A 15,547-nucleotide genomic window follows, 5' to 3' on the forward strand; every position below is an offset into this window, starting at 1 on the left:
GAACATAGGTTTGAAGTCAGGCAGATTGGATTAGACAAATAAACTTAATAGATAAGTACTACCTAGAAACTTTGCAAAGCTTTCAAATTTGCAGTGCTAATGCTTACACACTTCTGACCTGTCATGCAAGCAAATATAGATGGTTCAGATACAGAACATTCTGTATCATTTCATCACCCCATGGAAGGGTCTCTTTAAAAATGCTAAGTACACATTAACTATTTTCACTATGCGTTAATTCTCTAGTGAATTAAATATGGGTAAGATGTTAAACATGTATTTCTCCCCTGGTCATATCATTCTGGCACAAGGGTTAAGGAAATTGTACACTACAAGCAGTAACAATACCAAAACAGTATTTCTTTTTCTTAGAGCAGCCAGAACCACTGGAAACTGGAATCCATGATGCGGTGGCTCTATTGGCATATGCCAGCAAAGATGAGTCTGGGATTTCTATGTCTTTTCCTGGTTTGGAACATAGGTAAGGATGATGGTTTGGTGTTCCCTGGGGAATAACCACGATTATTTCTTTTTTAACTTCTTCCATGGCCTCAGAGATTTCTCCATTCTTACATCTAGAGGCTTGGTTCTCTGTTCTTTCACACTGCATGGGCAAGGCTGATGGTTTGGACCTACCAGCTAGACTGTCAGTTCAAATTTAGCACGTACTAAGTGAGATGCTAATACAGCTGACTAGAACCATATGGGGAGCCATGATTTGCAGACCTTGTACCATAGATTATCCACAGGTTATTTTTCACCTGTATATGTATGTAGATAGAGAGGAGAAATAGTCTGTCTTCTGTAGATGACATAGATTTCTGTAAGAATAAGGAAAAGAACCCAGGTTTTACTTAGGTAAAACCAGCCAGACTATGTAGTCACATCTCCTTCTGCTGTTTCTGGTCCTCCAGCGTTTCTGGTCCTCCAGCTTTCCTCTTGCTGAGGAAGAAACTGGACCCAGTCTTCCTACTGCCTGGTGACAGCTCTTTCCACTGAGTGGTAGGTCTGACAGGAGCACTACCATTGAGGAGAACCCTGCTCAGCACGAGCTCCATGGGAGTTTAACGTAGCAAGTTTTGGCTCTTTTGGGGAACCTTCTCTCTGGAGGCTCTCAGCTCTCTACTCCTGGGGTGGGGAGTTTAAGCTAAGTCCTGCACTTCAACCTGTCTGCAGTGTCTGCATCACTACTTTGCATCTTGCCCTTGTTCATTATCAAGAGAATTCCAGAAAGGAGCCCTACCTGCTGAGCCCCACTCCAATCTGTCCCCCAAAACACTGCCCTGAATATCTGCTCTTCATTACAAACTTACATGCAGCCCACGTAGATTCTTTTTGAGTTAGCCTCATTATACTTCATCCCTGTCACTCAGTGTTGAGTACAAGCCCATGTCAAGCTGTGAAAACAGTTTTGTGTTAATTTTTGATTTTCATTCTTGGGTTAAGGGGGAAGACTGATATTTAATTCATTTTCCCCATTTAGCTGGCAGGTAATGAGCCAGGGAGGTCTTCTGGGAAACACGTATTCCTAGGCTCTTGATCTACTGCTGTTATGGATATTTGGTGTGCTGCTTTGCAGTGCTTGTGTACCTTGGTTTCCTTGCCATAATGAATAAGAGCTGCAAAGTAACCCCAACAGAGGGCTGCAAATATTTGGTAGCTCAACAGGGAAAATTTTTTCTCAGACTCTTTATTTGCTTCACAGCTTCATGCGTAAGAAGGGAAAACAAGAGAGAGAAGCAAGCAGCAGTGCTGGCTACTGCAGGTAACATCAGCACATCAGGAACCCTCTACCCTGTGTGTGGGCATTGATGGCATTGATGCACTGTGCTGGGGGTGGCATTTACCCTGAGGAATACATATGCCAAAGTCACTCCCGCTGCAAGGGCTCTTTGCCCCAGCATATGGGAATGCTTGGCCAACTTGACCTCCCTCTTTCAAGGAAATGAAGAGGAGGTGTCTCTGTAATTACTTTCTTCCCAGGGCCCTCCAACCAAAGGTGGCCTTCTCTGTTATCTCTGCAGGTATGTGTCCCACAGTGCTCTGCTCTGTCATTGCCACTTTCATGTGTTCCAGCACAGCTTCACTAAAGCTTCATTTAGAACTAGCTAAAAATAATACTGATGTCATTGGAAAATTGTATTTCTTTCCAAATTTGATTTTGCTCTCATTCTGACTTTCTGTGCTTTTTTTTTTTCCATCCTGCTCTGTTTTTCCTCTCTGTCATGCACTCACAGACCTCCTTGCACACACACAGGCACTGTGCCTCTCTGCTTCTTGATCGCCTCATGGTAGGGAAGGAAAAGAACATCTTTAGAAGTTCAGACGTGGGAAAAGAAGGCATGAAACATCAACAGAAAGGAAACATCTTTTAAATAAAAAGCACGATTCAGCCACATATCGAATTTTATCTGCAGTAGTATTGTAGCCATGAAGGTAACTGAAAAAGAAATAAAATTGGTGTTTACATCCTGATCCCATTTGTCACTGTGGAAAGGGGGGAGGATTTCCGAGATAATTTCTCCTCCATCTGCAGCCTCTGTTTTTCTCTTGGAAGGAAGCATGCATCATCAGTATGAGAGAGGACCAGGATGCTGCTACCTTCAGCCACCCCCAGCATGCTCAAGGCAGAAGGTGGCACAGAGCACTGCCTAAATCCTGGGTGCCATTGCAGTGCTCTCTTTGTGTTGTGATTTTTCCAAACTTCTCTCTGCTCTCCTGGAATATTCATTTCCTCACAGCCCAGTACATAAACTGTTCATTTTGTGTTCTCCTTCTGGAAGCTTTTTGCCTTGTACAAGCAGGTGATTAGCAGGAATTTTCAGAGACTTTCTTTTCCAGAACTGCCGGCAAAGTCCGTCGATCTGGCTGCTGTTAACCTGACCGAGCTGGTGAATGGGATGCTGAGCACAGCACTCAGAGGTGACACTGCACTGGTCGGGGAGGTGACAGGCTGTCAGTAGCAGTAAAGGAGATAAAGAACTGGTGGTGGTAGCAGGAGAAGCCACAAGTGCATGCTATCTGTCTCCAAAATTCATTCTCAGAGCAAGTTGCACTTGTACATTTCAATGCAGACATCTGCCTACCCCAAAGAATTTAGAAATTAGTGTGTTCGTAGATAAGCACAGCATAATTACTTATGGGATGCCTTTAGAAAGCACTGTATAATCCAGTGTAGGCTTGCTTGCTTTATTTATTTATTTTAAGTAGTACTGATGATACATCCCTCAGTAGTAATGAAAAGGAATTGAGTTTCAGGCATCTGCATCATATCAGCATCTCAGGAGTCTTTTTGAAATCAAATGAGCAGAGCCAAATCATCCTGTTTGCATAATTTGTTCTAACTGCTAATTACATGGGCACATGTTTCTGCAGGTACCAAAAAGCTCTTCTCTTTGCTGAGCGTCACGTCCTACAGCTCCTTCGCCTTCCACAAAGTGTCAGTCACCATTTATAACAGTGAGTGCATTTGCCCTGCTCTGCAGCTGTCCCCCTCACATGGCTGCACATCAAGACACCTATTTTCTCCATCTCTCTACAGTTTCTAGTCTGAAAAATGTTGACCCTGCCAAGTTCCCTATGCATTACTGCTACTGTTTAAACAACATGACAAACGATTTGACAGGTTGGTATACAAGAGAGGCTGGCAATCAAATGTTATTAAAATGGATTATTTCCTTTGGAGCTGAAGGCTGCAGCTGGCATTCTGTAGTCATTCCCCTTGTTAGTAGTCAGTAGCCATTACTGATGACAAGTTGCTGCTACAAACCTCTGGTGAGACTTGACTGACTCCATCTAAAATGGCTGCTCCCAACCAGCCATCCTGGAATGGGGCAATTAGTCAGGTGAGCACCATGGCTTACCTATTGGGAAGGTGGCACTTTCCTCCTCAGAGCAGGAAAAAATATTATCCCAAGGTATCTTAAGATAACATATTAAAAAATGCCAGGTTATCTTAACCACTTTCACGCTCCTGATAAATCCCACAGAGGATGAACCATAGAATTATAGAATTATTTGAGTTGGAAGGAGCCCTTAAAGGTCATCTAATCCAAATCCAATAGTTTTAAAGCATTTATCTATACTGATAGACTTCAGTGCCTTCAAAAAGGCCAACAAGTGTAGGGATTAACACCTGCCTAGAGCTGATTCATTTGTAGTCAGCATTCACACCCTTCATCTGAATTCTGTGTCTGGTTACCATGAAATATCAAGAGCAGTTCAGCAACTGGAGACCAGAACCCATATCCTGTAAGCTGCATGTGACAACAACCTCAAAGGCAGCACAATGACTTTCATGATTTTTTGTGGATGCATAGAACTCACAAGCTTTAATGTATGATGACCAGTCAGTACTGAGTCCAAATCCAGAACATTTTCATGAACATGATTCCAGGCAGTGAAAATAGGGCCTATCTCCAACTGCAAGAGGTAATGTATGTCACTCCCTAAGTGAGAATGCTGACCAGTAAGAATCTGTTAGGCACTTACTAAAAATCATGACAAATTCACCACTAGCCATTTTTTGAGTTGATAACGTCGTCTGTATGTTTGAAGCAGATCTCAGAAGATCTGGGCAATCAGATGTTCCATGCATACACAGTATCACAGAATCTACAGGGCTGAGCTCTTTTTGATAGCTCTTTTAGATCTAAGCAGTCTTAGTAAATTGATTTATTGAACAGAATCTCCATTTAAGTTTCCTTTTAGGAGCAACGGTGCTGTTTTGGATATCATATTTGATAAGTTTCTAAAGAGTATAGGAATGTCTTCCTAAGTCTACTCATTTTCAGCAGAAAGGTTCTCAGCTTTTAAATGTTTTACATTTTCATGTACAAACATGTATTCAAAATATTATCACATTTTTTTCCGTTTATATGTTTTTCAGTTATCATTTTTCTCTATTTTGTTGTCTAGATTTCACTGCTTTACTAGTTGATATTATTGGAAACTCTACCAGTTATCTCACAGAAATTTTCAAGTCTACTTCTATTCTCTCAGGTTTGCATTTCTTCTGTATTATTTATTGTTGCCTTATTTAGTCCTGGCATAGAAACAAGCGTAGAAATGCGTTTAAAATCCTTTTGCTCTTATTCAGCATCATTTGTCCAGCAAAGCATGACCTGTGCTTGTAGAAATATCCCCCTCTGAGGAACAAAAGTACATAGTTGCTTATATATATAATATAGACACATATGTGCAAAATTATTTTCTATGAGTATATTTTTCTTCAAAATTTTAGTAAGTTATAATTGAGTGCTGGTATCTAGGGAAGTTTTGACCCCCAAGAAATAATAATATACAAAGAAAAACAAAAATCTTCAGAAAATATTGTAAACAGACACGTAATTTAGAATTTTAATTAAATTGAAACATTTATACAGGAACTACTGATATTTGGATTTCTTTGTCAAAATCATATCTGAACGAAATTTTTTCTTCAGTTGTAGCTACATATTACTTCAGTTTTATGTTTTTAACTACTTAAGATGATATCGTGTAATGAGAACTAGTAACAATGATCTGTTTTGCATTTGTCTTTCAGTGCGTCAGAGCAATGATTCAGATTGTATCTACATCTGTGTGATGACAGGTCAAACAGGTAAATTCAAAATCCATTCCAACTCAATCACTGCCTTATTTACTTTCAGTGATGACATATTAGAAGCAAGTCTATCTTCACATTTTTATTCATTTATGTTTGCAGGGAGAAATCTATCTGACTTTTGGGAAATATTAGAGAAATCTCCTGTTATTAATTACACATTTTCCAGTAACACATCTTCTGACCTGGGTAAGCACATCCTGGGGAATAAAAAGAAATAGCAACTACAATGAAAACCATATCTTGGTAGCAGCTGTAATGAATCTTCCTTCTCTGTCTTGCAAAACAAAGTAAATTCTACAGACATAATAATTTGATGTGGGTCTTCTATTGCAGGAATAAAGAATCAGAGCTGGGCTGGTGAAGCTTTGTGATACTTTTGGCCCAAATGAGTATCCAGGTTACCCAAAGACATGATGCTCTGTCCCTGGAGACCTTCAAGGTCATGCTGCATGGGGCTCTGAGCAACCTAATCTAGTTATGGGTGTCCCTGTTCTAAACAAGGGAGTTGGACTGGATTACTTCTAAAGGTCCCCTCCAACTCAGATGATTCTATGATCTGCTTTAGCCCTCAGCTTGAGTAATTTATATGCATTTATATGAGTAACGTTCAGAAAGGAGCCAAATGTACTCATCCAGTGCACTTCATGGATACCCAACCTATCACTGACAAGAGGACTTTGGAACCAGTGGCAAGATTACCTGTGTTGAAAGCTGCAGGATGTTTCCCACTTGCTATATAGAACATAGAACTAAGAGATCAAGGGTACTTCGCTAAAAATAACTTCATTTTAAAATGAGAATAGTTGTTTCTTTCATGTCATAACCTGACTTATTTCCTTTTTATCATGCAATTTGCCATATATACTAACTGTACTAACCCTATCTTCTCACATCTCAAAGATTTAGATTCAGTTTTTTCAAGTTTCATGAAAGCACAGGAAGACTCAAACAAAACCATGGATCCATCATCAGAACATCCATGGACATTAAAAAGTAAGTAAATGTTGTCAGTCTTAAACTTATATTATCCTCTGTTAACGTCTTGATAAGTGACGGCGTATCTTTGCTGCAAACTACTGTGACATTAAACTAAAGATAAACTTTTGTCTTAGCAAGCAGATCAAACCATTAATTCTCTCAGTAGAAATAAAAACATTGATCAAAGAACACAGAATCATGGAATGGCTTAGGTTGGAGAGGACATTAAAGATCATCTAGTTCTATGTCCCTGCTGTAGACAGGGTTGCCACCCACCAGGCTGCCCAGAGACCCAACCAATCTGACCTTGAGTGGCTCAAAGATAGAGAATTCACAAGTTCTCTGGGCAGCCTGTGCCAGTGCCCTACCACCCTCACAGTGGAGAATTTTCCCCCTGAAATATGATCTAAACCTCCCCCCCATTTTAGTTTAAAACTATTCCCCTTTGTCATTTCACTACCTACTCATGTAATAAGTTGATTTCCCTCCTGCTTAAAGTATTGGAGGGCTGCTATCATGTCTTCCCAGGGCCTTCTCTTCTCCAGGCTGGAAATGCCCATCTCCTTCAGTCTTCACAGGAGAGGTGCTCCAGCTTTTTCTTTTTTTCCTGTTTTTTTTTTTTTCATTTGTTTATGAAAACTTGCATATTGAAAATTTTTCAGTTAAAATTTCCAACTTTGTCACCCCACATCTTTTCCTGGAAATAAACAATAAAAGAAAAATTTTAAAATGAAGTGAAAAATTGAATCTGATCCCTTAGTGGAAGCACTTGACGAGTAGATAGGATTTATTGTTTACCAGCATGTAGTTCTTGGTGGTACCCTCAGTCTTTCTGCTTCTCCAGATACCAGCACTCCTCTTACCCTTAAGGGAGAGGACAATCCCAACACAAGGCCTCCACCAGAGACAAAAACGGTTAGTACAAAGGCATCAGGGTTTCCACCACTGCACATGGACAATTCAAGACCACAAGGCACAACTGGAGCTTCTCTTGTTGCTGAGAGGACCTTGGTCACATCACCAGCCCTGCAGCCCAGCCCCGGTGAGTTCAGCATGAAGGACCAACACTCACTTTGCTCCATTAGCTCTGTTGTTTGTCCAGAAGCCCATCCCAAAACATATCTCAGAGGTGGAAGTTAGGATGCCCTTCAGGGAGGCTTACTCTGGGTCACTAGGGAGAAGATATCTTTATCACAGAAGTGCTAAAAGAAGTTAGGGGACTGCCTGCTGTCCTGTACTTTCTTAGTCCTTTTGGGGAATACCAAGTTTTGTCAAACAATTCTTTGCTCTCATTTTGCTCCAAATCTAGTGAAAAGCAGTGCTTTCACTGCTTATGAAAAAAGCAGTACAGAACAGCTTCTCTGGGTCTACACTTGTAGGGTAAGAAACAAAATGGTGATAACAGCAAATGGTATTGCTGGTCAAGATAGATAGCAAAGAGACAGGGAAATGCTCACCCCTCTCCAAAGATCAAGGCTTACAGGGATAAACTCCACAAAGAAGGAATCTCCAACAAGAGATCCTTCCCCAATGGTGGTCAACCCTTAAATGGAGTCTGGGAGAGGTGGAGTCAGACTCCATCCCTTCCGGTCACACAGGTGAATTATCTTCACCTGAGCTCCCACAGCTGATTCAGTGCTCACCTCAGGTTCAGTGGTTCAGGCAGTGATTCAACAGTTTCCATACACCACTAAATGTATCTTTTCTTGGCCAATACATTTTCCAAGATCTAACAAATACATATGTTGTCCTTCCTTTTCACCTTCACATCGTTATATGCCACTGAAAATAATTGGGTAAGGATCTGGCTGTTCAACTCTCTCATACATGACAGTATATTATTCTCAGTAAATAGACAAAAAAGAAAATAAAGTCCCTGAATGATATGAAGCACTTGTTTCTTTTCCTGTAGCTGATGTGCATGTGTTTTGGGTGCAGACCATGCCTCCTCAAGATGCCAACAATCAGATACAAACAAAGCAAGGTGAGATTGACTTGGGATAATAATAAAATGTATAAGTTTGTACCTTTCTGAAATAGAAAATAGTATCTATAAAAATAGGTGACTGTGAATATATTTACAGATTAAGCTTTTATTTTTCTTTTTTTCTTTTTCTGTTAATACATCAAGGCCTGTTATATTCTTCTCCACCCTATAGATTTGCCTTCCTCAGTTCTGTCTACTCCATCCTACCAGCGTGGCATGATACTGAAACTTCACTCAGCTGCACGTAAGTGACTGTACCTCATGCAGCAGAAACTGTAGCCTAGTTGAGAGCACACCAATATTCTATTTTTCCCATCCAGAAAACATGTGCATCTTTAATGTATTTTATAGCACATTTTATATGTGTTACACTCCAAACATCAGAGATTGCTTCCAGGTTTCTGAATCATACATAATTTCACACTGAACACACAAATTCTGCTATGATGGTAGAATTAACTTGTATATTCTGTATGTTCTCCATTTAAATATGGAATGGTTACTAAGGAATCTTAGAATTAATTTGTTCCAAAATAAATTAGAATGCTTCAAATTTACTTGTTGGTACAAATAAAATGATTAAGTCAATCCTTGTCATCTGAAATCTCCAGTATTTCCCGAGTTTTCAGTGCTGAAAACTTTCTGTTGAACTAAAGAGGGATCATTCTCAGCTAGATTTTCAGGAGAGTTCAGTTCTTCCATTTGCATGCCAAAATTATTAGAATGTGAGAGCTCAAAGCAGTACGTACATGATGATTTGCTGCTCCACTTAGAAAATATAATCTAGTCATGTTACTGGTGAAATTATATTTCCTTGTAAGTATCTAGAAAGAGGTGATATCCTTTCAAAAGCTGGACTTGATCCAAAGTCAGAAAGGGTGTCTGCACTCTGGGAGAGCCTTCCCTGACTTTGGATGCTGAGCACATGAGTGTCTAAGTCCAACCTACCCACTCATACATCATATCCTGAACACAGCTTTAATACTTCCAGGCCCTCTGGCATCCCTGCTCCCAGTGATCACACTGGAAATCTAATCATGTCACCAATAAATACAGATGAAGTTGTGTGTATTTCAGCTTACTATTATACTGTCTTTTAACTTGATTATTAATCACAGAACAACAGAGGCATAGAAAGATAATGAAATTAAGGAAGTTAATTGATTAAATTAAATAAGTAATTCTGATGGATATGTTGATGTACAAGTTTCAGCATTGGTATTCATATGAAAAAGATTTTCAGCATTAAGATTTCATGTAATTGCTGCATTTAGAGGGAAAATCTTCATCTTAGCTTCCATTCATTGGTTGCATGAAGAAAATGAACTGGCATCGTTTCATGTTAGTACAGTTCGATGTCTTGATACTCCTGATGGTGTGAGGGGAAGGGCTTAAGACAAACCAGATCTTCTATTTAGATGGGGATCAGAGGAATATGCTGTGGTAGTTCTTGTCCACTGAGAAATAATTCTTCAAAAACAAAAGAAAAAAAAATCCTGAGAAGGTTTGTGTTGTGTTGTTGCTTGCCTAGGATGAGTTTGACTAGAGCATTAAATAATGACCACCGAACTGGAAGTTGCTGAAGTCAGGTCAGTGCACCATCACTAGTCCACTCAAAGAGTTGATCCATCTGCTATTTGCTATCTGCTGGACAACTCTATAAATCCAGGCAAATCTATGACTGGGAATCCATCCTTTTTGAAATGGCTGGGAAACATGGATTTCAATGGCAGCAGAGAATGGAATGCCTCTCCATCAGAAACAGGCGCTGTCTTACCTGCACACAACAGTCACAGCATTTTTGAGGAAAAAAAAAAGACAGTGGGATTACAAAACAATAAATTACATCCATGACACTCTGAAGTCCAAGACATTATTCGAGGAAGCAATTTTTTAAAATCACAAAAGTGGATTTATTTCTATATTTATTCATTCTTTTTGCACACTGACTAATAAAGTGTGAGGGCATGTTATAGCATGAAGAGAAGAATATAGTAAGACTGAGTTACTCACAGAAGCCATAATACCACTTTCCACTGGCAGCAAATTTTAATCTCAGAGTCTGAGAAAGGTGATATCCTCTCTCTAGTGGAAAGGGCTCTTCACTGCAAAGACAGGTCACTTACCTTCCTGTAACAGTAGTGCAGTAATTTCAAAAGGACAAAATCAGAACTCTGCGCAAACAGGCTGTGGTTTCTCCTGTCTATTGCCTTTCTTGAGCAAGTCAATTTCTTAAAAAAAAAAGGTCTTGGAAAAGGAAGTATTTAAATAAATATCTAGTTTGAACTGTCTTTGTATTGACCTAAATCTGTAGGAATTTATGAACTGAATCAATAAAATCAATCTCTTTACAAAGAGATATCAAAAATTATAATTAATTATTTTGCTTGCAACAATGTAATTTAAATATACTGTCCAATCCAAATAAAATTAAACGAGACTTTAATTGAAAGAGAATTTCAGTATTAAGAAGAGTTATATGTAAATGTAGCATTAATTTAAGATGAAATTCTTGTTAGAGATGAAACCCAGAGAAATTTGCTTAACTTTCAACTTTTTATTTTACTTCTCTTTCCTACATAAATGAATCCAAACTGAAGTTGCTGTTATTTGATTTACATTTAGATAGAACTGAATTTCTGCGGGCCAAGCACACAACTTGGGCAAAACGCTAACAGCTGTTAGATTGGATGATGTACACCCACTTTGGTGGAGGCTATTGGCTATTATCAAGTTTTAATTACTCCCAGAAACACTAACATTCATTTAATGGACAATTTATAGTCAAATCTCATTGCCACATGCTCTGATGTTCAGTTATTTACATGAAAAATGCTTTATTAAAACAAGACCGGTCATTTTTGAATTGCCATCAAGAGAAAATAAACAAGGAGTGTCAAATGCTGGTGATATTCATGCAGAAATAATGCAGCCAGCAGGAACAGGGAGGTGATCATCACCCTGTACTCAGCACTGATGAGGCTGCACCTAGAATACTGTGTTCACTTTTGGGCCTCTCATTATAGGGAAGACACTGAGGCTCTCAAGCATTGAATATCATAAAGAGTGGTGAGGCATTGAAACAGGTTGCCCAGGAAGGTGGTGGAGTCACCATCCCTGGTGGTGTTCAAAGACCATGTAGATGTGGAACTTAGGGATACGTATTAGTGATCATGGTGGTGATGGGTTGATGGTTGGACTTAGGGGTCTTTTACAACCTTGATGGTTCTACAGTTTTAAGTAAGCTGCTAAGAGTAAGAGAAATGGGGCTCTCTCTCACCCGGCGCTAACTACAGCTGAGAATTGTGCAGTGCCTGTGGCACTCAATGGCCATTTTTCAGTGGCAACCAGGACTACAGGAGCTGCAAGGCCTACCCCTTTCTCCTTTACAATTTCTGCTACTTTGAGCAAGCTCTGGTCAGAGGCAAATCATTTCAGAACAGATCTCTTTGAGCTTGGCTGTGCCTTTATTATTCTCCTGCCCATGAATGCCATTTTATATTAAAATCCTTGTCAGCGCTAGACAACTGAGTCTCATTTCAACAGGACTTCATTAGTTTAAATTTAACCCCTGTACCCTCTCCTATCACATAACGTATGATAGCACAAAGCTATAAAGCATGAGAGACACGTGAACTTGGAAATGGAATTACACTGTCTCAGGGGATTATACTCTGCACATACGGCAGTTTATTTGAACATGTGGCCAAAGCCTGCTAATGATTTCACCAACGAATAGCCAACCAGAATCCCCACTGATGCTGCCTCTGTTCCTCTGCTCCCCACATTCACCCTTTCCCACCCCAGTGGGTGAAAGGCAAAGTCACAAAAGCTCACTGTGTACTCCTCTGACACCACCTCCTCAGAGCAGTGCTGTTCAATTCACAAAGCAGTTGTGATCACAGACCAATTGTAGCTGTGCACAGATGCCTTTTAGCACATTCTAGATGTTGCATTTCTTTTTCTATCAAGTGGTTTGTTTCATACTGAATGCAACACAGCTCTTAAGTAAAGGAGAAAGACGTAAGATGATGTGTTATAGAGTACGGTTTCAGGAAGACAAAATTATAGTTAATGTAAGATTTTTCTTCGTATGAAGAAGAAAATAGCTTTAAAAAAAAATAAAGCAGTATCAGTTTTCCCTTACATTTTCTCAGTTTTGCTCGTTTTCATCTTTTCTATGACAGAAAGGGAGTCTGAAGGGAAATTGTATTTGACACTGAAAAACCACATAGCAATGCTTACAACCTGCCATCACCTATTCTGCTGTACTGCGTTATCTGCAGCCTGGCACAGCTGCATTTCCTGGTGGATGAAGTGTTTTGTGTGCAAATGTTTACCTCTCACTGATGATTGCAGAAGGTTCAGTGAACAGAACACAGATATTTTCCTTTCTGCTGTCTCCAGAGAGGGGAGAAGATGTTCATAACTCTGTATACTATGTCCCTGCATTTCTTTTGAAGTTCAAACAATACAGTGGTTGTCATTTGAAATAAAAAAGAATATTAACCAGCTAGCAGCTGACAAATAGGAGCAAAATGGAGAAATTGTTCCTACCTTCCTCTCAGTACAGGCAAAAAATGACCTCTTTTTCCTCCAGATTCTTGGCAGTTTTGTAACCTCTAGGAAAGTATTTATCCAGAGGACTTTTTTTTTCTAAAATCATGGCTGAAATAAGCTGATCGTTCAAGACAGTAGTAACAGAAGTGGAAAATGCAAGTTAAGTAGAGAGATGGATAGGGAGAAAACCACAACCCCTGAAAAAACTGTGCTCATTTTGTTAATGAGGATGAAAAATGAGGTTAAAGAGCAGAGTTTCTGATTGTTTGTCAGCTCTGTTGTTTCACGTCTGAGATTCAGTTATAGAGAGTGGGTGTAGGAAAGTGTGGGACAGGAAATGACTATTGCATTAGTGAATGTATATAGAAAATATTAAATATAATAAGAGTGTTGCGCTGTTCCTCATCTCACTGCTTTGTGCTATAGTGGCAACTGAACTTCCATCTATAAAGGTAACAATGAATAAATAACATCTTTAGAGTTGTTCCTTGTATTTGGAATCAGTAAAAGCAACAACGACTTCAATAACTTACGAGAAATGATTAATAATAATGAATTGATAATCATACTTTTCTTTCACTCAAGCAAGTGCCAGTCTGTGTGGGGATTCTTTTTCAGTTATCTGCCTCAATCAGACTTGACTTTAACACGCCTGTTAATCCGTATATATCCCTTTGCCCAGAAAAGTCATTGCATGAAATGTTATGGGTCAAATCTTTGAATAGTCTGTGTTTCTATTTCTCCTAGGGTGTCCACAGGCAGTCCTCAAAGACCCATATGTGACCTCATCTCCTGTCACTATCATAGTGCAGAAGATCAATCCCTGCCTAATGGAGCTCTGCAGGTTTTTTCAGTTGTGTCTCTGTGTTGGCCAAAGAAGACATTCCATAAAGGAAGCCATGAGGTAAAATCTAGCAGCAGTTTCACTTGCTTCTGTCTTCTTAAAAGTACTCCACTGTACATTTTCCAATCGCAGCTTTCAGTCATCAGTGCTAACTTTTGAGTCCCTAGAAGCATGTAATCATTAGGGTTAGAAAAGACCACAAAGATCATCTAGGGCAACCACCAACCCATCACCACCATGTCCACTGAACCATGTCCCTCAGTGCCACATCTCCACACTTCTTGAACACCTCCAGGGACAGTGACTCCACCACCTCCCTGGGCAGTTCGTGGCATTTCTCCTGAGGAGAAGTTTTTCCATGGCTACTGGCTGAGTCTCCGATGGAGCCTCAGGCATTGATCTGGCTTCCACCAGTCATACTGGGTGAATAGAGCTCAGCTGAATCTCCCCAAGTATCTAATGGCATAGGTGAGGTTAGAATTTAGATTTTTATTTCTATGTTCAGAGAGCAATATTACCAGCATGATGTACACAGAGCTATGCTTATGAAAGAAAACTGGACTGTATTATTCTAATTTTACTTCTTTAGGTACTGCGTTGAATACTACTCCTGGTTCTTGAAAAATGCAAGTTATGTCTGTGAAAAAGTCAAAAGAATTGCTTACTCCCACAGTAAGTATAACAAAATACCTTAGACACCCACAGAGCATTTGATTGTTCTTCAAAGTGTTATCTGATGAAGATTTTTAAAATAACAAATAAACAGACTTATATAACCATTTATATATATTTTTATATTCTCTTTGTAAAACCCATTCTGACTGTGTTATTCTTTTTTCTTCCAGCATTAAAACAGAAATGCCTCAAGAACATCTGTAAATCAGTCTAGAGCACTGAGGAATTTTGCTGCAGTTTGGGGAACGGTGGCGGTGTTAGTAGACTTTTTCACTTCTCAGTGTAAAAAAAATCAGATCGACATATATTATATGCAAATATGAGTAACAAGACAAGTTATTAACCAGATATCAATCTAGAAATCTGTCTTCCTTCAAAGCAATGTGAAAATGGTGTGTAAAAACAGCTGCATCTTATACATGCGTGGTACCTGCAATAAAACAAACAAACAAACAAAAACATTGGAATGCTTTTTAAAATTGAGTTTTATAAAGGATTCTTTTATGGTGCATGTAAATTTTTTTTTGCTAGAATAGTATCCAATTAACATGTTAGTCAAAGTGAACAAATATGTAAAAATTTAAAAGCAACGTGAATTACTCAAATATTGAACTGCCCCTGATTTCAAATCAGGAGTCTTCCATTACTTTAGTAATCCTAAAAAAAACCAAAACAAATTGCATCATCCCATATTCTGCTACATTGCGACAATGTGATTCTTCAGTCAACTCTACATGATAAAGCCATTAAACCATCCAACAAAACAAGAGTGTTTGCAGTGCAGATGCCGTGCACTGATGTTTCACTGAAGAAATTTGTGTGTTCAAAGTATGTGTGTGTTATTTATTACAGTTATTCTTAGCATTAAGTTTTTGGGAATTGAGGAAGAAGGACA

The 15,547-nt window shown here is 39.2% G+C and overlaps 1 protein-coding gene across 1 annotated transcript; it reads left to right on the forward strand.

Moving 5' to 3' along the window:
• Window positions 1-387: 387 nt before the first annotated feature.
• HHLA1 (HHLA1 neighbor of OC90) lies at window positions 388-14,866 on the forward strand. Its single transcript, XM_065753401.1, has 15 exons — window positions 388-481; window positions 1,706-1,765; window positions 2,842-2,922; window positions 3,376-3,459; window positions 3,542-3,625; window positions 4,918-5,001; window positions 5,546-5,602; window positions 5,708-5,794; window positions 6,509-6,601; window positions 7,431-7,628; window positions 8,499-8,570; window positions 8,746-8,817; window positions 13,881-14,037; window positions 14,567-14,649; window positions 14,823-14,866. The coding sequence occupies exons 1-15, from the start codon at window positions 403-405 to the stop codon at window positions 14,864-14,866; spliced, it is 1,335 nt and encodes a 444-aa protein (XP_065609473.1). The 5' UTR covers window positions 388-402.
• Window positions 14,867-15,547: the final 681 nt, after the last annotated feature.

Source organism: Cyrtonyx montezumae, unplaced genomic scaffold, assembly GCF_038088225.1.
Source record: "Cyrtonyx montezumae isolate F1298 unplaced genomic scaffold, pur_monq_1.0 scaffold_8, whole genome shotgun sequence".
Classification (NCBI taxonomy): domain Eukaryota; kingdom Metazoa; phylum Chordata; class Aves; order Galliformes; family Odontophoridae; genus Cyrtonyx; species Cyrtonyx montezumae.

What these genes read in the sequence shown, in the direction of transcription:
- HHLA1 (XM_065753401.1), top strand. Translation starts at nt 403, where the DNA reads ATGATGCGGTGGCTCTATTGGCATATGCCAGCAAAGATGAGTCTGGGA. An exon ending in GTCTACTTCTATTCTCTCAG is followed by an intron (nt 5,002 to 5,545) that starts GTTTGCATTTCT and finishes TTTGTCTTTCAG; the next exon opens with TGCGTCAGAGCAATGATTCA. An exon ending in GAAACTTCACTCAGCTGCAC is followed by an intron (nt 8,818 to 13,880) that starts GTAAGTGACTGT and finishes TATTTCTCCTAG; the next exon opens with GGTGTCCACAGGCAGTCCTC.